Source organism: Polypterus senegalus, chromosome 12, assembly GCF_016835505.1.
Source record: "Polypterus senegalus isolate Bchr_013 chromosome 12, ASM1683550v1, whole genome shotgun sequence".
Classification (NCBI taxonomy): domain Eukaryota; kingdom Metazoa; phylum Chordata; class Cladistia; order Polypteriformes; family Polypteridae; genus Polypterus; species Polypterus senegalus.
This window is the reverse complement of record NC_053165.1, coordinates 89,364,622-89,385,786: the sequence shown is the minus strand read 5'-3', so window position 1 is coordinate 89,385,786 and position 21,165 is coordinate 89,364,622. Positions and strand designations below refer to the sequence as shown.

The window sequence follows — 21,165 nt, the reverse complement described above, 5'->3', positions numbered from 1 at the left end:
TATGGGAACCATTTTTGATTCTTAAAAGAATGATTCATCCACATTAATGTTCAGGAAGAAACTTTCTATTTAGGTCTGTAAGAGGTTTTAAAAATAACCGTGAAATGATTGTAACAGACTTGTAAAACATCTAAGGGTTTTAAAAGCTCTTTGATGCATACGATCAAAAAGGCAAAATTCAGGTTTTTTTGATCTCTTTCAGCAGATTTCACTCCGTCTGCCCATAGAAGTCTCGCTAAGGCGCATTGTTGAACAATGGTGCACACATCCCTGCTCCTTTGACCTTGGCTTCAACTAGACTAATGGCAGAGCGCTGTGCATATTCGAACTACCCATAAGCCATTGCATCAACTTCTATCCGTTGTGGTTACCATATAATTTTAAAATTGCCTGTACTTTTTGATTTACCCTCAGATTCTTTAAAGGTGGTTGAGTATTCCTTTAATATTTTATATTAAGAAAAGGTTTGGCACACTGTTGCTTATTATTTTTACAAACACTAATACCATCCAAACATGCTTTCATCAGCATTGACTCACTTTTTTGCATTTATTTAGCTGCTTGATTGATTCTGTTGCTTACATGTAATGTATTTCTTTCTTTTAGCTGGGTTTGGATTTTGCAGGATTTTTTGGGAGTTGCCTTTTGCCTTAATTTTCTAAGAGTCATAAAAATCTCAAGTTTCAAGGTATGTGTATTTCATCTGGCTGCAATATTGTGATATAAATATAATGTTCTATTAATAAATATGTCTTTGTGCTGGCCTATTTTCAGTTTGAGAACAATAGGAGTGATGTTCTCCAGGGCAAAAAAAAAAGGAAAATGCAGAAATGTCTATAAAGCATCACACAGCAAAAAATGGATTCTGATTATAAAGTTTGTAGCAGTGAAAACCTGAAACCTTTTTCGCCCTCCAGGAATTCAATTTGAAGCCCATAATTTAAATGTTTTTGACCTGGAGACACACTGTACTTATTGGTAATTGGCAGCTGATTAAGAAAATATGAGCCATTTAGGTTGTTTATAAAATCAGGGCAACAAAAGTTTGTTCCATTACTAATAGTAATTGGTGACTAAGTAAAGAAGTGCCTGGATTAAAAATCTGCATCACGTCAAGAATTGAGGCTCCTTATCTAGAGCTATTTTCATTCATAAAAGACTACATCATCAAGCTGTGGAGAATGGCAACATTGTACAAAGGATATTCGTAGTTATATCAATTAACTTTTGATAATTGTACTGTGATCTAGACCGTGTTTCAGGTCTGTATTCTAAAAAATAGTCTTGAGTTATTTAGTCCGCAGTGTCAAAATGTTCTGATGAGTCCTTTGTTTTATTCAGTTATTTCTCGAAGTTGTTACATTGTCTTTTCCTTTCAAAGTTTTAATTGTTAAAACCTTTAGAACCTTAGCTGTTACAAGAACCAATGCCAAAAATACTATAAAGACCTACAGTATTGATATTTCTAGCACTGCCTGACTAGTTACAGTCTAAATATAGAATAAGGTTTGTTATTTAAAAGTGCCTCTAAATGCTTTAAGATATTGCCTGTAACATTCATAATTTGGCAAGGGGTGACTTGGTCCTTTTAAATGTTAGAACTGAAAAACATATACAGTATAAAGTAACAGGTTTAGCAGCCTCTCAGCAACGATAATCTAAAATTGGGTATTATTGAAGAGATAGACAGTATCTTAAATATTTAATAGGGGGTTAAATGACTCCTTGGTTTATTAATTATTGGTGAGCATCCTTATTCTGTAAATTTTCATGTTTTTTTTCCCCATAGTATTTTTTGAGGTATGGTGGAAGGAGAAGACCACACACAATATAATAAATGTATAAAATGAATCTGATCAAGCTGTCTTGCACCTCAGAAGCTCAAAGTGTGGCTGTGTCATTTATAATTTAAATTTTCTTATGTGCATTTTGCTTGTTTCATTCATAAATGGCACAGATACTACTTGGACTGCCTCGGACAGTAAGAAGAAAAATGAAAGCAAGAACAACTTATGAAAATATTTTATACATCAGATCAGCAAACATGTTTCAACATGTATACTTTCCTTTTAATGTATCTTTAATTTATTCACAAAAACAGTACAAAGCAAAGTAAAATTTCTCATACAGTTATTCCACTGTTTAAACTAAAAATGTAAATTTTACTTTACTTTGTACTGTATATGGTATTGTTTGCCTTAATTTTGTATTGACTATTCCGTTTGCAGCAGAACTTTCTTGATTGTTTAAAATGTAATGGTGGGATGGGGAGGGGAAAGACCAGAAATTGCCCGGTTAGCGTCTGTTTTTCGTTGTGAACACAGTATGAAAGAGGAAAGGCTGTTTTAGTTAATTTTTAAAAAAGTTTTCTGGTAATGCATTTTTGTTTTTTACACATTTATAAATAATAACAAAATTGTTTTGAGTGTGATAAGTGTGTTATATATATATATATATCTCCTGATACCTTTTTTTAATTCTTCTTCCAGCTGCATGTTATATTACTCAGCCTCCTGCTTGTTTATGATGTATTCTTTGTTTTCATTACTCCACTTCTAACAAAAGTAAGTATGAATATTATTCACTAATAAATGTGCACCTCTAATGCTGAAAATAATTTCCACTTTTCATTATTTACTGTGACAATCCAGCATTCCTATGGGTAAAGTGGAATTGAGGCCTTGCATGATGTCCTGCTCTGTATGCATTATGGTTGTCATATTTAAGCAAACCTTCACAGTACATGTATTTAGAACCTTTTATACACCACACTGCTTTCACACCATTAATTGCTGTGCACAGGTCAGAAAAACAAATTACCTCCAGTCTGGATTTTGGAAAGTGACACGTGGTACATTTTATAGCCTTTAAAGTGATGTTGAATCTTTGAGGAGCAATCGTGTCGAGTACCTGGCCAAGCTCAGGATTATATATATTTATTTATGTTAATCCCTTTTTGGAAAACATTTGACAAATGTTTTCTGGAATATACTTTTAAATTTCCATTTGTATGCATATATTTTTTGCCTCAGACATATTTACACCAAAGATCACCGGATAGAATTCATAATTAATATGCAGAGCAGTAAATGTGTTTGTTAATGAGAGGTTTTTTTAGTCAAGCAATACTACCTGAAGCTTCTTATATTGCAACTATTGATTTTACTCTGAGAAATGTAGGTGTTTGTGGTTTTATTTTTTTTTTATTTAAATTTTTACACAGGCACACTTTTTGGTCTAAATAATTTGTTGTTTTTTTAACATGGAGTGCATCTACAGATGTATTTTTGTTTTCAAGAAAGCACCACCCATCTATTGTACTAGGACTTTATGGTAGAACTTTTATTTTGTTCCAATTTCTTTTAGTTGTCGTAAGCATGACTGAGAGATGTTGAAAACATACTTTGTGAAACATAAGCTAGGCTGCTTCAAAGTGGACATAATGAATACTTTTTAAAGCAATTTCATCTAGTTTTCAGCCTGTTATTATAAGCTGCATTTGTAGAGACATTGCCCCCTGCATGTTAAAAAGTGAAGAAATACTGAACTTAACTTACTGAATCAAGTGTATATGTATCTTCTAAATATGTAAGACTCAGTTTATAGGAGTGTTTACACCGAGATACAGTGGTGTGAAAAACTATTTGCCCCCTTCCTGATTTCTTATTCTTTTGCATGTTTGTCACACAAAATGTTTCTGATCATCAAACACATTTAACCATTAGTCAAATATAACACAAGTAAACACAAAATGCAGTTTTTAAATGATGGTTTTTATTATTTAGGGAGAAAAAATCCAAACCTACATGGCCCTGTGTGAAAAGTAATTGCCCCTTGTTAAAAATAACCTAACTGTGGTGTATCACACCTGAGTTCAATTTGCGTAGCCACCCCCAGGCCTGATTACTGCCACACCTGTTTCAATCAAGAAATCACTTAAATAGGAGCTGCCTGACACAGAGAAGTAGACCAAAAGCACCTCAAAAGCTAGACATCATGCCAAGATCCAAAGAAATTCAGGAACAAATGAGAACAGAAGTAATTGAGATCTATCAGTCTGGTAAAGGTTATAAAGCCATTTCTAAAGCTTTGGGACTCCAGTGAACCACAGTGAGAGCCATTATCCACAAATGGCAAAAACATGGAACAGTGGTGAACCTTCCCAGGAGTGGTCGGCCGACCAAAATTACCCCAAGAGCGCAGAGACGACTCATCCGAGAGGTCACAAAAGACCCCAGGACAACGTCTAAAGAACTGCAGGCCTCACTTGCCTCAATTAAGGTCAGTGTTCACGACTCCACCATAAGAAAGAGAGCATGGCAGATTTCCAAGACGCAAACCACTGTTAAGCAAAAAGAACATTAGGGTTCGTCTCAATTTTGCTAAGAAACATCTCAATGATTGCCAAGACTTTTGGGAAAATACCTTGTGGACTGATGAGACAAAAGTTGAACTATTAGGAAGGCAAATGTCCCGTTACATCTGGCGTAAAAGGAACACAGCATTTCAGAAAAAGAACATCATACCAACAGTAAAATATGGTGGTGGTAGTGTGATGGTCTGGGGTTGTTTTGCTGCTTCAGGACCTGGAAGGTCTTGCTGTGATAGATGGAACCATGAATTCTACTGTCTACCAAAAAATCCTGAAGGAAAATGTCCGGCCATCTGTTCGTCAACTCAAGCTGAAGCGATCTTGGGTGCTGCAACAGGACAACGACCCAAAACACACCAGCAAATCCACCTCTGAATGGCTGAAGAAAAACAATATGAAGACTTTGGAGTGGCCTAGTCAAAGTCCTGACCTGAATCCAATTGAGATGCTATGGCATGACCTTAAAAAGGCGGTTCATGCTAGAAAACCCTCAAATAAAGCTGAATTACAACAATTCTGCAAAGATGAGTGGGCCAAAATTCCTCCAGAGTGCTGTAAAAGACTCATTGCAAGTTATCACAAATGCTTGATTGCAGTTATTGCTGCTAAGGGTGGCCCAACCAGTTATTAGGTTCAGGGGGCAATTACTTTTTCACACAGGGCCATGTAGGTTTGGATTTTTTTCTCCTAAATAATAAAAACCATCATTTAAAAACTGCATTTTGTGTTTACTTGTGTTATATTTGACTAATGGTTAAATGTGTTTGATGATCAGAAACATTTTGTGTGACAAACATGCAAAAGAATAAGAAATCAGGAAGGGGGCAGATAGTTTTTCACACCACTGTAGATACATTCGACTATTTAATTCCTGAACTTCGTAAAGTGGTCTTGAAATATAAATTAGCTAATTAGCTAGCTTAGCTGATCAGATCATAAATTAATCATTTTAATCGGAAATGTGTACGTTGTTTTTTGTGCATATACTGATTTTCATGTTCTTTCGGATTTTTCTCAGAATGGAGAGAGCATTATGATAGACGTTGCTTCAGGCGGTGGATCCAGTGACGAAAAGGTACCCGTGTGCGATTGACCTTCAACACTTGTCTTTACATGGGATAATGATTTTTGTCTGAACTAACTAGGCTGACCAGTATGATGAGCTTTTGCTAAACCAGTTAGGAAATTATGTAGACATATTTTGTTTTGGGTTTAATTCTAGAATGGTGGAAGCGTTCTTCAAGGCCTCCCAGACTCTACATCTCACAGAGAGAAAGTAAGATCTAAATTTTAGATTATTTCACATTTGTGCACACTATAAGTAGTTCTTTGATTTCTTCTGTAATGTTTTTTTTAGTAATTATTAATGGCCATATTTATAAATTATTTTGTTACTTATTAGGATTAGTAGAACCTCATCTGGTCAACCTCAAACATATTTTTGTCTGTCTAAATCTGATTTCATTGTCAAATTTTATCTAACTGATACTGATTATTGGCATTAATTCTATTTAATTTTAACCCGTTTTTGCTTAATGCTTAATTATTCAATGTTGAAAGTATACAAATTAACTATACCTTTTTATTAATTTGCTTACAATTTAAACCAAGTTGTCATTTGTTGCCTACATACACTAATCTTTTTGCAGCTTTGTGAATATTCAGAGTATTTAGTACAGCTGTATTTATTGTTATTGTAGAGCTGCCTAAAAATATTTTAAACTGTAAATTCACTGTGGTGGTTTATTTTATAGCTGCCAGTTTTAATGAGGGTCCCTCGGCTCAATGATCCTGCTCAGAATGTTTGTGGGATTCAGTTTTCTATTCTTGGATATGGAGACATTATTGTACCAGGTGCCCTAATTATTAAATCTATGACATTACTTTTGAAAAGACAATAGAAAGCATCATATATTAATATTAGAAATGTGAAATATTGCTTATATATAATATTTTAAAGTTAGTCCACAAATACAATTTGTATAGGTAATATTTTTCTTGTTCACAATATAATTGTGCAATGTTAGGACAAAAGCCAAAAATAAAGGTAGGTTGATTATTTATTAATGGTATGTATAATAGAGGTAGGTGAAATGCATTAAAACATTAATTGCAGTGGTTTGTAATACTTCTGCCACATTTTTCTGTAAACTGCTGCATTTTATTTTTCTGTTTGAGATGTAGCGAAGTATCTGCTTAGAAACTATAACCACTTTCTTTTTTGAATGAGAACTTAGGAATGTAAGTCAGTAAAGTGTTTAATACTGCAGAATACAGAATAAGGTACTGGAGATGCACAGGATGATGGCGGGGGACCAGAATGAGGCTTCTAGTTAATCTTCAGTTAAATAATACTTAGCAAGACAAAACCCTGCTAGTACGATTTCTAAAAAGTATAAATGTTAAATGAGTTTTAAGTAAGTAAATTAAATGCATTTATATTCACTTTGTCATTTAAACAGGTCTTCTGGTGGCATATTGTCACCGGTTTGATATATGGGCCAACAACTCTTCTAGAATCTACTTTATATCCTGCACAATAGGTATGTGCCTTCAAAAATAGATTGACATTTTGGGAAATGGTGATGCAGTTGGTGTAATGTTTGAATTTATTGGAGGAATTATCTTTGAACTAACTTTCAAAATGCATTTTATTTCTGTGGTATAGATGACCAACTTCACACTTAGTAAAGTTTGAGTGGAACGAATAAAATCAATTACAAAATAAGTGCAGAAATCTTGATTGATTAGTGTCCATCCATTTTGCTATGACGTAGTAATTAACTCCATCAGTGATGTTGAATTTGTGTTCAGTAAGTGTTTTCTTTATTTAAAATTTAAAGTCCCAATAGTTTATGATTCTACAATTGGGAAGTATATTTTTTTCTGAAAATACAGACTTTTAGAGCACACAACTTTAACGATTTTCTGTTTATTGCCATTTAATTTGTCTGCTGCACTGTCATTTTGTACTGTGTACTGTATTGTCACTGCATTTTTGATCTGTGTCAGTGGGGCAAGCAACAAGTTTTATTCATGGTACCATAAAGTTTAATGATATAGAATCAAATTAAAAAATACTTGATATATTTGTGTAAAGTGACATATCATAATAAAATGTTTAAAACAAAAAATGATTACCCTTAACGCATAGTCAGGCGAGTTTTGAAGTGCTTCAAGGGATGTTAACACTGTTTAGAATCTGTTTTGAGTGGTCTGTCCTCCAAAATAACCTACTGGCAAACAAACTAAATTGGTCAGATAAACCACTAACAATACTTGATGACCTATAGAGTTGGGAATGCATTTCATTAGCGAGGGTCAGAAAACTTGGCAGGAGAGAGGACAAAATGGATGAAGCTAAATAAAGGTCAGTTTTCTACAGATAGTCATGTTGAAGAATTAATTATTGGTAGGACAAAGACTCTGCCTTTGGCTTCTTTTCATTATCTATTTTCATAATCTATATGGATTCATGAATTGCAACTAGAAAAAGTATATCAAATTTGTGAACCTAAATGAACAATACAGTTTTGAATCAGAGTTAAAAAATAATTATCCAGTTTGAACCATGCTTGCATGTTCTCCCCGTGTCTGCATGGGTTTCCTCCAGTCGCTCCGGTTTCCTCGCACAGTCCAAAGACATGCAGGTTAGGTGCATTGGCAATCCTAAATTGTCCCACATGTGTGCTTGGTGTGTGTCCGTGTGCCCTGCGGTGGGTTGGCGCCCTGCCCGGGGTTTGTTTCCTGCCTTGCACCCTGTGTTGGCTGGGATTGGCTCCAGGAGACCCCGTGACTCTGTAGTTAGGATATAGCGGGTTGGATGATGGATGGATGGATGGAAACCTGTTGCTAATAATAATAGAATGCAATGCAGATGTGAAAAAAAACTCATTTATCCTTTAGAACATAAAAGCCATTTGTAACAAGCATTAAATCTTGGAATGAATACAGCTTAGAGGATTTTATTGCAGCAGCTCAATCCCAAGGACAGTGAGGCTTTGGTGCTGCAGGGTGTCATGCTTGAGTCACAGAAACACAGGAGATTGTAGAGGCAGGAACTTTATTCAAACACTTCAAACAAACATGTCTCTTTCAGAAGTAAAACGAGCTCAGTATGCAGTTAGTTCTCGATTAAAGAATTGACAAACATCATAGGAGAGCACAACGGGAGTGAGACCCTTAACAGGAGCAGAGGATGTCTGGGGGAGGAGAGAAAAACAAAGAAATCAGCCAAAAAGGACAGGTGCTGTTCAGGCTTTTAAGTATATGTAGCTTCGTGTGAGAAGCATATCACATGACAGAGCAGCCGCAAGTAAGCCCAGCCAAGTAAGGGAGCAATGTGAAAGTAGTCTGTCAGCGTTTTTTGAGCAGCGTCCGTGTCTTCTAGGGGTGCGTTCAGCCCCCCTGCTCACAAGGAGCTGGCAGTGGTCAAGGGCTGGCTACTCAACAAATGTACGGCACTGACTGATCAGCACCTGCGTGCTTGCAAATGGCACTGGGAAGCGACTATAGCCGGTTGTGGCGGTTTAAGGGTTAAGAGGAACAGAACGGAAAACATAAGAACACTCAGCTGGAGATGCATCACAGCCAATCAGCAGCAAGAAGAAATGAATAACGCTGTAGCGGTCCAGTGCCGCTAAGATTCACACCGTCGAGAAGGCGCTGATTTATTTGTTTTTATGGTGGAGATTCCAGGGAAGCACCCAGCCCTGACCCGACCAGCACGCACTCACAAGCAGAGACAAAAACAAAGCAAACCGGTAATCAAACAGTAAATAAAGAATGTAATGAAAACGATAGCACCCCTGTTCCCCTTACGGCGATTTACACATTAAATACAACAAAGCACAAACAAAACACATACAGTAAATCATGAAAAATGTTAATAAAAACAACTACGGATGAAATGTAATGATGGGAATCGATAGTCCAGAGATCCGCACGTTGAATAGGAATGTAAAGATGGTCCTACCGCTAGTTCCTGAAATGGTGAAGACGGGTTCAGGAGCACTTCTTTCTTCGCAGGATGGCCATGAATCCACTTACAGTTGTCACGTACACAGGCAGACGACAGGCAATCCAGACGCCAACCACGAAACGGTCCAGGATTAAACGAATAAGTGCAGGTAATCCAACAGAAGGCAGACAGACAGGAACTTGAAACACAAATTACTAAAACTTTTTTTTTGCTTGTGGTCACCGGCCCCCTTTTTTAAAGCCACACTGACATCTTTTGACCTCAACAGCCCCAGCACTCTCAGCAAAGTGTACTGACGATGAATTGAATTTATTTATTTCATAGCCTATGCCTTTGGAATGGGGCTGACACTGCTGGTTCTACTCCTGACGAAGATGGGACAGCCAGCACTTCTGTATCTGGTGCCATGTACTCTGATCACCAGTTCTATCGTTGCCTGGAGACGTAAGCAAATGAGGCAGTTTTGGGTAGGAAGCAATTATGAGGTAAGATAAAATATTTATTATACATATGAATATTTTTAATTATACTAGTAGAATATTCTAGGGAGAGCACATTCTCCCACTTACTTTCCATATTGTGAGTAAATTTAGGCAAATAATAGATATGGTTTATGATGAGTTTTTGAGCCTCTGTCTTACTAAAAGTGTTTTAGCTTTCTATGATAAATCACTCTGTTGTGCAGCAAAAAGAAAAATAATCATTCTATATAGGTGTTGTACAAGTTTTTACTTTGTTTTCTTTAAAACTATGCTTACAGTTATGTTTAAAAGTGTGATTCAAAGCTGTTGTGTGTTGTTTTTCACTTGTCCTAAAAATTAAATTGCTGAAACGTTTTTGTAAGTGTACTTTAGCTACCCATGACTCTGTTAATATTTGAGATCAGTATAAGCAACTGGTAAAAACACATTTAAACTGTTGAATGTGCAGCACAGCATTTACTGCTGAACATACATATTTAGATGGGTAGCAGAATTCTATTAAGGCAAATTCTGTAGAATTGGTATAGCTTTACAGTAGACCACAGGAGTTCTCCACATGCAATCTGATTTTTGAATAAGCGTTTAGTTTAATCTGATAAATGGCTTCTTGTTAATGCATATTTTTAAGCAATCCTGTTTGTATGTTCTCCAGTGTTACAAACATTTTTTTGCTTCTTGACAGCTACACCCCCTTTATTATTTGATTTTTCTTAATAATACAGGTTGAGTATCCCTAATCCAAAATTCCAAAATCTGAAACATTTGGGGCACCAACATAATACCACAAGTAGAACATTCCACATCACGGATGTCTTTTATGAAACTGTGGTTAGATTTGAGGGTGAAGATATGTTTATGCCAACAAGTGGATATGAGTAACATATGAAGATTCAAATGTATTCTTTCAGAAAAGGATGGCAGTGCAGGGTCCTCTGTGAACCTTAAGAGTGCCACAAAATAAACACGCACAATCGATGATCTGGGGGTGCATAGGAGTGTCTCCTTCAAAACATCAAGTACTGCAAGGAAACGATGAGCAATCAGCAATCGAGTTGACAATGTGAAGCATTGAGTACCACTAATGAAACTCAGTTGACAAGCTCTCTCCCATATAGAGGAGACACTATAACACCTTTTTGGCAGTTCAAAAGTGCTGTGTACCGCAGTTAAAATTACAGGTCAGCAGTCTGTTAAAGGAATGTTACTGTGGTTTGTGTTTATATAAAAAAAAACCTGCTTCATTCTCATTAGGTGCCCTTTTTGGCATATGAGCTCAGTATATTTCTCCAATAACGTCAGGAAAGCGATGTTAAGTTTTATGTATTTATGCACACATCATACGAAAACATACGAATGTAGCAGCTTGTCTGCTGGTCAATGATTTCCAGCACAGTGGGAATGATGGAGTGAAGGTTGGCTGAGATGTCTCTGCCCTGTCAGCCTGTTCCCGGCCAAGTTACAACAGGTGGCCAATATAATATATCGGTTTAAGAGTTTGCTCTGCGTGGGTTTCCTCCCACAGTCCAAAGACATGCAGGTTAGGTGCACTGGCAATCCTAAATTGTCCCTTGTGTGTGTGCTTGGGGGTGTGTGTGTGTCCGTCCTGTAGTGGGCTGGGGCCCTGCCCAGGATTTGTTCCTGCCTTGAGCCCTGTGTTAGCTGGGATTGGCTCCAGCAGACCCCCTGTGGCCCTGTTTTAGGATATAGCGGGTTGGATAATTGATGGATGGATGTTTGTCACATCAACACATATTATAATAGCGACTTGGTTATATGAATTATACATTTTTCTGGTTTGGGTACATTTACCTTTTTGATCAAAGGTGTCCCAGGAAAAAAAAAAAAATAATATATATATATATAATTATATTTTTTTTCCAGGTATTCCAGAATATGAAAATATCCAACATACTTCTAGACCCAGGCAGTTTGGATTAGGGAGATACTCAGCCTGAATATAATAAACTGCAGATAACAACATCATCCTCCTTTTTTTTTTTCTCTTCTCTTCAAATGACACAATTAGCCATTTATTATTTTAATTATGTATAATGGCACTCTGTCTAAGGTTGGATGCTACCTTACATCTGGTTCTGCCCCTCTTCCCCTATCTAATTGAATAGACTGAGTAGGATAACATGATGGATGGATACTAAATAATAATAATAAACAGCAGCACTGGAAGTTAACATTATTAGGTAACTGCAGTTTTTGAGGGTTCTTTTCTCTCATCTAGTATCCACTAAAACTGACAATAATATTGAATTAATACACAGCTTAAAGCACAAAGCTGCATGCTGGCTGTTTGGCTGAAGATTGTGTCTTCTTTTGAAAAGATAACATTCAGCTTTACTAATAATCTAACTTGCAACATAACTAAGGCACTTTTAACACTCCTTTTGGCAATTTATCTACTTTTATTATTTCAAAATATTTGTTTAAGGAAATTAGTATTTTAGGTGAGAAAGGAACTGAATTTTATGTTTATATGGTTATAAAACAGAATAAAAATGTTCAGAAGTCCAGCTATTTTTTTTAATTATCATTTCCTAATTGGTAAGGAAGTATCATATTCACAACTGAGGAAGATATGATGGTGAAGTTGACTAATATATCATTGTAGTAGTGTGGTTCTGGACTGTGTTGTTTTTAATGGCAGTCAGCTTCGCAGGCAAAGCATTCAAGGTCTGCCTGCATCTCCATTCTTTCCTATGGTCATACTTGTGTAATATCTAAAAAATGAGATTATGTGTCATCAGAATAAACTTGTTGCATGTAGTTGCTGGCTTACTCTTTATATAAGATGAGGAGCTTGGCAATATCTGCATGATAGAGAGAGCTAGTTAAGATAATTGGGGCATGTATTTGGAATGCCACTGTGGCATGCCAGGCAGTACACACTGGGAGAACACCCAGGGATATACTTAGGACATGCTGAATGGAGTAGATCTTTTATGCTGACCTGTAAACATTTGGGAATTCTTAGGCAGGATCCAGAGAATTTTGTTAAGGATAAGGTGGCCTGTCCTAATCGGCCTGGTTTATTGCCTTGATGAGACTCGAGAAGTGAAGTGAATGGAAATTGAAGTACAGTGAGCCTAAATTACACTGCTTTCAAAGTTAAATTCAGATTCTGACAAGGTTACTGCATGTGTGGCTTATTCTTTTCGAGTCTGTAGATGAGTAATCAAACGACTGATTGTTTATTTAGCATGTTTTTGTATTTTGATTCTCTTGCCTCTGCAGCAAGAAATGTTGACATCGACAGAGTTAACCGTTTTTCCTTTGCCTGTAACCACCTCCCCCGCCCCGCCAATTAAACACTTCTTTCTTTTTACACATGGACTTGCTTTTACTTGTCACTGTGTCAACACATGAACATGTTGTGTTGAAGTCTTTTGTCTTATCACAAAACTTAAAAAGACTAATTTTACTTCACGTTAAAAACTGCAAATACCTACTTTCATTTCCATTTTGATGGACCTTAATGATAATAGAAGAAAAATAAATGCATAATATTTGGCAATAATTTAATAGGTATAACTAACTGCATAGTTCTGAAGTGACACTTTAACTGTCTTATTTCACCAGTTGATAAGGATTTTTATTGTTTCCCACCTTTGCAGACTGACTATTTAAATGCTCTTTATTTGTAAGATGGAATGCTTTGTTGTATGACCGGGTGCTATCAAACCTGTGTAGGCATGATGAACAATAAACAAGTACCAGAGCAACACCCATAGCTAATCTACCAGCCATTGATAAATGTAACATGGATTGGCTCAAAATAGAAATGTGTGTGAATAAAATACCTCAAGTATGCTGAAAACCCTCCGAAGCTTTCCCTCACAGTAGTGCTAGTGCTGCTGGTAATTTTGTGAATGTCCGTGAAAAGAAAACGTAAATAACATGTGGCTCCCACTAATCATCCAAACATCATATCTGTATATGATGAGTGATGGTTATTTTTTCTGACGATGGAATATAAATGAGTTAATCTAGGTAGCTAACATGTTAGCTGATGTTAGGTAAAACCTTTATACAGTACTTGTATTAGCAAACCAGGGTTGAAACTCCTATCAATTGTTCTAGAAGTGTGTTCCGCATTTTTTAGTCAAGTTAAGTGCACGAGGATAGACATTTTATCAGCAAAGTGGTTTTTAAATCTGTCAGGTACGCCAGGCTGTTATGTGCTGCCTACTTCAAGAAGTGGTCTAAAACTAGTACCATGAAGCATACAATTCAGCTTTATTGCAGTGAGTAACTTAGCATCACATCAGTATGTGGAGAAGATACACAGTAAGCCAACAAGAGTACTGAACAAGTGAGAATGGCATTAGTCAACAACGAGAAACAAAAAAAATTGCGCACTTAAAAAAATTATTTTTCTACCCTGTGGTATGAGGGAAGTTTTGAAACTGTATATTGTATACAGTTTAATTATGGGAAGGTGCTGCTGAGTATGACCATGCAGATTAAATCCTAAATAAAAAGAAAAATATCTTCTCTTTACATAAAACCAGTATTACAAGAAATATTTTACTAACATAGAGTGAACAGATTATTATCTGCCTTAATAAAAAGATAAGTGTCAGTAAGTCTCTCCAGTTGCTATATCTCTTATTATTCTAACAGATGGCACAACACGTTTTTTTAGTAAAAAAAATAAATAAATAAAATGCATTAGTCATTCCAAAAGATGGCACATCACAAACGCACTGCTTTTACGAAACCCATGCCAAATGGCACATAACAGATCAATGCGTTGCTTAGCACACTGGAAATTTTAACACTGAGGTCTGTGTTGGTTACTTAGATTTGAACTGATCTGAGACGAATGTATTAGCCTGTGATTTATGATTTATTAGTGCATTTGTGTGTATACAGTATCTGTTCAATGTCTGTTGGATGATTTCTACAGTATAATATATATCTATTGTGATTGTGTGTAAAGCTTGCAACTGAAATTAAACAGACAGAGGTGCAAATCATTGTATCCTCCAGAGAGGCAAAATTATTAGTTGCGTCTCCTCGCTCATCCCTGGTTTGCCTCTTGCATTTCTGTTTGAAATCTATCAGGTATTCATTATGTGAAAACTGTTACACTTGAGTACAAAACTTAAAACAGTTCATTCTCAGAAAAGTACATCATTCTCTTAGGATGCATTTCTGGGTTGGAACAAGATCTGGACAACAATTGGAATATATAAAGAGATTAAAAGGAAATAATTGGGCCTCCAATTAAAACAATCAGCACCTACCCAGCACCGCCGGAGTTAGAGATGCTGTCTCCTGGATGAATGTTTGAGAACCATAGTTATAATAAACATGGTCAAACTTTGAAGATCTTTGATATACATGTACTATATATATATATAATCTCCTACTATTCTAGACTATAGGCTCTCACTCGCATGTTTGACTTTTGTAACAGTTTGTATAGAGAGCCGAAACTGTTTTGTTTAGTCAGTGTAGAGACAAATAGTATTTGTTTATTTCTTTGTAAAAAATGTTCAAATTAAAGAATAATAGTTAAGGAATAATGTAAAATTAGAGAATTATAGTTAAATAAAAAATCGGTTTAGCCTCAAGAAAGCAAATGGTTGATATACCTTAAAAGTTTTTCCTTTTCTTTTTTTTTTACTTAATCTAATGAATAATGCTTACAATAAGTGTTTCTGATTGTATCAAGAACATTTTGTTTACTTTGGTTTTGGCTTTAGATTGTAATTTCCTGATAGACCTGTTTGTTATAAGAACTTAACAAAAAATGACTCAATATACAAGTTATTTTTTCCAAAGTAACTAATTTCTCTTAATTTACTAAAATTTATTTTACTCAGGTTTTGGACTCCACAAGGGAACCTTTATTACAAGGTTTGATTTAATTTTATGTTTCTAAGTTTTAAAATCAAACCATACATTTGTAGGTATTTTTGATGAAGGCTTTGCATTTGGGGTTTTCTGTTTATCACTGTTTCCAGTTCAGTGTTTTATTTTTTTAGCATTGTGTGGTGGTGTGTCTGCTATCCTCTCCACTTTAACAGGTGCTATCATGAGGCATTTCATAGTCAGTAATCGAAACATTGATTAGATGGTGTTTGTCATACTAACAGTTTTACAAAGCATCTCATGATGTGTACACATTTTAAAACTTAAAAGTTTGCTGTAGGGCTAGTAGTGTTCCATGTCTGTAGAGTAATGAACTTTGACCCAAATAAAATTAATCATTTGTGCATGGGTACTCCATCTGCAGACAAGGTAATTGTCCCTTGATCTGTGGAAAATCTGAAGATTTATTAAAATGTGTGTACATCTTCGAGATATTTGACCATAGCTGGCTACTTACCTTGTCCTTCTCGACATATATCATTGCATAATGGGGAATATACGAACATTCTACTACCAAAAATTTTCAGCATAAAATTTTAGTGCGGCGCTGTAAAAGTAATGTTACAGATTAAATGATGTTCATGAAAAAAGATTGTTAGTAGACGATTGGTCTGTTCAGAGTTGGTAAAAGATAAATTAGCATGGCAGTATTTTTCACAAGAGTAGAAGAAATCATATTGAAGTATTTTTACAAAAGATTATAAATAACATATATTTAGAGAAGGATTCTGGTTGATTTACTTTAGTGTGCAACGCATTTGAAAGTGTATTTCATGATTTATTTATTCTTTTAATTGTGATTGCTTTTTACATTCATTGTCTTCTGTTTTAAGTGCCACATATTTAGTTGCTTGCTTGCTTCCTTCTTTCGTTTGCTTTCATTCAGTGCTCACCCACTAGATGGAGTCATTTCTTTAGAAATGCAATCCAGTAGTCTGATAAATGCTGTATATTCATTCAATCTGTTATGTATCTGGATTCTCTACTGTCCAGTCGAATGTTATTTCTGATGTAGAGGAAATGGTAAGCTATTTAATCAACAGCCCTAGACCAGCATGATGCAAGGTGAAGGTTAACTTTACTGTGCACTAAAATTTAAATTCCTTTTCCATATATAGAAATTATTAGACAAAAAGACAAATGTAAATAAAGTGTACTCTTTAAGTATGTAAAATGTATGGAAATTGTATTCATTGTTTTTGATCTAGTTGTTCCCTTAACAGCATTTGTTTAAGCTGCTCTTACTTATTAAACAGGCTTATTGATGAAGTCACAAATTATCTATTTTAGACTGTTTTTATTGTGCTTTCCTGAATTCTGTTGCTTGTAAATTACTAAACTGTTTTGTTCAGAGTAACAGCAGGATCATAAGGATGTAGGCACTTTTAAGTAGTTCAGGTCCTGCATATATAGGTGTTTGTGATGCCCAGTGGTCACCATCCATTTTCCAGAGCATCTGGTAGTTCATGAACAGAGGCTGGACTAGGGCAAGTGAGGAGACAAAAACAAGCTTACATGAAAAGTGTGAAAGTGCATGTGTATTTAACAATGAAAACCAACAGAAGCAGTGACAATTAAAATGTCTTCCTTAATCCATAAAACAGTGTCATGTAGAAGAAGAAAATCATCACGACAAAGGAAATCTGATAAATGATCCCCTCCTTCCTTCCAAAGGCTCATTCAGCAGGCACAAGACATCATTTAACTCTTTCCCCTTTTGGCTTTCTCTCCCAACCACTTCCGTAGGTAACTGCTGGGTACCCCCGAGCCCAGCTCTCTCTCCCTGCCAGCACAGTCTGATCTGTATTTCACTGGAACAACACTCCTCACTTGCTCCACTGCAGGGAATCTTTTGACTGATTCTCTCTGATTCTTTCATTCATTGGAATAACTTTCTGATTCTTTTCTTTCTTTTCCCTCAAGTTTCTTTTGCACTTTTTTCCATCTTCCTTACTGGATTACTCTGACCTTTTCTGTCTTGGCGAGTGTAGATACTTCCCTAAATAATCCACAGAGCCGCCAATGAGGGATGTCTGTGTCAATCTTTCTTGCACAGGTGAATGATTTAATCTGCCCATTTCCCCCATTAAGCACTCTGTGGGTACCCAGCATTTCTGCACACGCATACACATGAATCTGAGCAGCACTATTTTATAAAGAAGAAATTTGCACCTCGCTGTTCTGCCACGGACCTATGACACACTGTGCCACAGTGTTCCACTGATATTTGATCAATCCTGCAGTTCTTGCTGATTTTATTTTTAGTTAACTATATTTTCATCGAAAACATTTCCTAAAACACAAGTCAGACCAAAGGCCAGATCCAAAAAAATAAAACATCTTTCGGTTTTGATAATTAGAAGCTTTTTTAAAACTCTTTTTGGAAAAGAAATTAGGATTAATAGGTAGAGATTACAGTCAAGCTTTATCTGGACAAGGGTTAAAAAAATGATTACTCAAAGAGAATAGCAGCTGATATTAAACATATTGAAAACTTCGGCTTCAAGTATAGTTACCATTGGGCAGTGTTTGCTTGTTCTAACGTTTGACCATTCAAGGATGGATTACTTTGCTAAGGCTCGTGTCTGCTCAGTCCATTTATTTTCAACTTTTGGCTTCTTCTGTAGGACCTATAACAATCAAGAAAAGGTCATACAAGTGATTGAAACAACATATAAGCTCGGCTCAACAGTGGAAAAAAGCCTTGGGCTACTTGAATCTGATAAATGAAGTACTGCAGATAGAACAGGATTGTGACCTAAAGTAATGTTGCACAAAGACCAAGCTTAGTGCATTGCCAAATCAGATGTTTCTGAGATTTGAGTCCCTCGATTAAATATAGTTTCTGAATAATACAATTGAACACAATTCCACTTTGTGGTACAATAGCTTTAACTTGAAAAGTGTGCAAAATAACTAATTTAGAGGTCTAATTACTGAACAGACTGGACCATCTGAACACCTTTTAATATCTGCTTCATCCAGTTGCGGACACACTCCCAAATCTCTTTTGCAAGGAGGAGTGGAGTATAGTAACTGCAAAATAGTAATAAGCCAATAGTAAATACACCTTTAATTTCACAATATTACCACATCACTATTCCATTACAAGCAAGCAAGCATTAGTGTTTAAAAGTCTGATTGCAGCATAGGCCATTGTTCTCTTTCTTTGACCCAAATCTATTTACAAGATGTTTCAGCAGGGAGGGTGGTGGATGGAAACACCTAGAATGCCAGTGATTAAGTATCTTGGTCCTAAACCTGTAAGTGAATATCAACACCTTGTGTTGCTTCTCCTAAACCTTGTCTATTCCTGTTGTGTGCTCCTTTTGCTCCCCTTTGCACAGCCCCACTCAAGCGTACCCTTTACACTTTAGCTCACTTGAAATATACTGTGCCTGTCTGTATGTATACTGGACTAGAATATAAAAAAAATAGGTTAGATGATGCTACAAACAGGTGATTAATATAAATATATATATAATATATACATACACGCACAGTAATGAGTCTGAGCTACACATGGAGCACAAATACTCTATAAAGTCTATTAATTACACTTCACTTTTAAGGACTACCTACTTGTACACACACACACACCAAAGTTTTGTTTCAATTCATGATAAACTAAATCTAGAGTCACATTTTTTGTCTCCTTGTATTTCTTTCCTCAAGAAAATATGTATGCCTTCATTTTTAAAGAGTACAAAGTGTGTGTTGGTGGTCCACCACCTATACGTTACAACATACAGAACTGTAGTCAGCTCTCCTTTTCTCACACTGCATTCAGGCAAACTTTTCTGTTTTCTTTTTTTTCAAGGTGGCAAAGATCCCTGAAGAGACCCCAGCTGAGAACTGACTGAAGTTCCCTTGCCAAGTTCCTCAACAGTTACAGGGAGCATCAATCTTAAATTACTTTAGGCTACTTCATTTTAATTTCTCTGTAAATTTAACTAACGTGTTTATATGTTTTTGTTGATTAGAAAAATATTTATTTGAAGATTTATAAATCTCTAACACATGGTTTCCGCTTTCACAGCCATATTCCACTAAAGATTGCTTAAAATCACCCTGTCCTTTCACACTAATATTTTTTTTTTAATTAGTTTCTTTACAGTTGCTTTTTCACACAAATACAAATTTAGCGCTGGAACTTCTTTACATGCACTTTTTTTTTTTTTTCAACAATACAGTTGTTTTCATGGTTACTTAAATATTATTTTCCTATACTGTATGATACGACTGCATGAACCTAAAAGCAAACATTGCCAAATGTTAATATCTGCAGCCATACTGGGTGCCATGACTATACAATTATACATAGTAATTGATTTGGAATTTATGAAAGGGTGAAATAATGCCTTTTATAACTGTTAACTATGCAAATGATTTGGTTTTGTTTTTAAATGTATTAAGTTTGAAAGATTGCTTTTAGAACAGCATTTAAAGTGATATATTTTTATGCAACATTGAAAATAGCGATCAAACTGGCTAGAATTTTTAGTGCAATAACAAGGTTCATATGTATTCAGGAACTTGAGTTTGATTCTTCTTAGGATTATATCCTTTTGTTTTTGTCATAAAGGCTTTTATAAAGCCTAAATCAAACCTGTGATGGTGCACGTTTTATTAACGCCTTACTGGACTGATAGAATCAAGTCTTTTTTACCCATGCCCAATCCATTGCATCTTACAGTGTTCAAGGTACAGTAAACCTGAAGACCTTTTTTTACAGTAAAACCCAAGATTTTTTTTAGGATTTGTACTGGCTATCCTTGACCTTTTCATTATCATAAAATAATACATTAAATATGCTGTAACTTTCATACAGTGTATGATCGTCTTAGTCACAATTCTGTAATTTTATGGTATGATACATTTTTAATGAATCTTACCATTTTCCAAGAAATTTGCTAAACTGTTTTACTTCCAGGAAACCGGGGCTAGGGTAAATAATGTATGTAACAAAATTAAAATCAAATGTATAAATGTTAATATTGTGTGTTACACGTGTGACTTTACACAGTCGATGCCTTTGATTAAAAGATGATACAATGTGACTTGTGTGAACTGTTGTTGCATTTGTCACAAAGACAGCATTCTAGTACTGATGAGTGTGCTGTATTTAAAATTATTGACTTTGTATTTTTATTACACAGAGACAATGCAAGTTTAAAAAAAAAAAAAAAGTAAAGTATTTATGAAAATGTTAAGAGTTATTTATCACAAGTCTGAGTTGAAAATAATATTGTTAGTGGTTAAAATGTACTGGTCTGAGTTGATGACATAAGTATAGTGTCCTCATTCTCTTTAGCTAATGAACTTCAAGAGGTAAAGGGATAGTCTGTGCCACAAGAGTCAATGTTTTCGGTAATTAAGTTGAACAAGAGGATCATCACTACTGGACACAGTGAGAAGAAACCACATATGCTCTTCCA

The 21,165-nt window shown here is 35.5% G+C and overlaps 1 protein-coding gene across 3 annotated transcripts in view; it reads left to right on the top strand.

The window, feature by feature from the left end:
- zgc:123258 (uncharacterized protein LOC641502 homolog) overlaps positions 1 to 20,787 on the top strand; it is a 38,687-nt gene extending 17,900 nt beyond the window's left edge. The window contains exons 9-17 of one of the 3 annotated variants that reach the window (XM_039772832.1): positions 607 to 688; positions 2,490 to 2,564; positions 5,391 to 5,447; positions 5,595 to 5,648; positions 6,127 to 6,226; positions 6,835 to 6,915; positions 9,678 to 9,838; positions 15,679 to 15,712; positions 19,548 to 20,787. In XM_039772832.1, the coding sequence (XP_039628766.1) occupies positions 607 to 688; positions 2,490 to 2,564; positions 5,391 to 5,447; positions 5,595 to 5,648; positions 6,127 to 6,226; positions 6,835 to 6,915; positions 9,678 to 9,838; positions 15,679 to 15,712; positions 19,548 to 19,564 (661 nt within the window). In that variant the 3' untranslated portion in view covers positions 19,565 to 20,787. The remainder of the gene's footprint in view (positions 1 to 606; positions 689 to 2,489; positions 2,565 to 5,390; positions 5,448 to 5,594; positions 5,649 to 6,126; positions 6,227 to 6,834; positions 6,916 to 9,677; positions 9,839 to 15,678; positions 15,713 to 19,547) is intronic. The other 2 variants (XM_039772835.1, XM_039772834.1) reach the window with 2 other exon arrangements.
- The last annotated feature ends 378 nt before the right edge of the window (positions 20,788 to 21,165 follow it).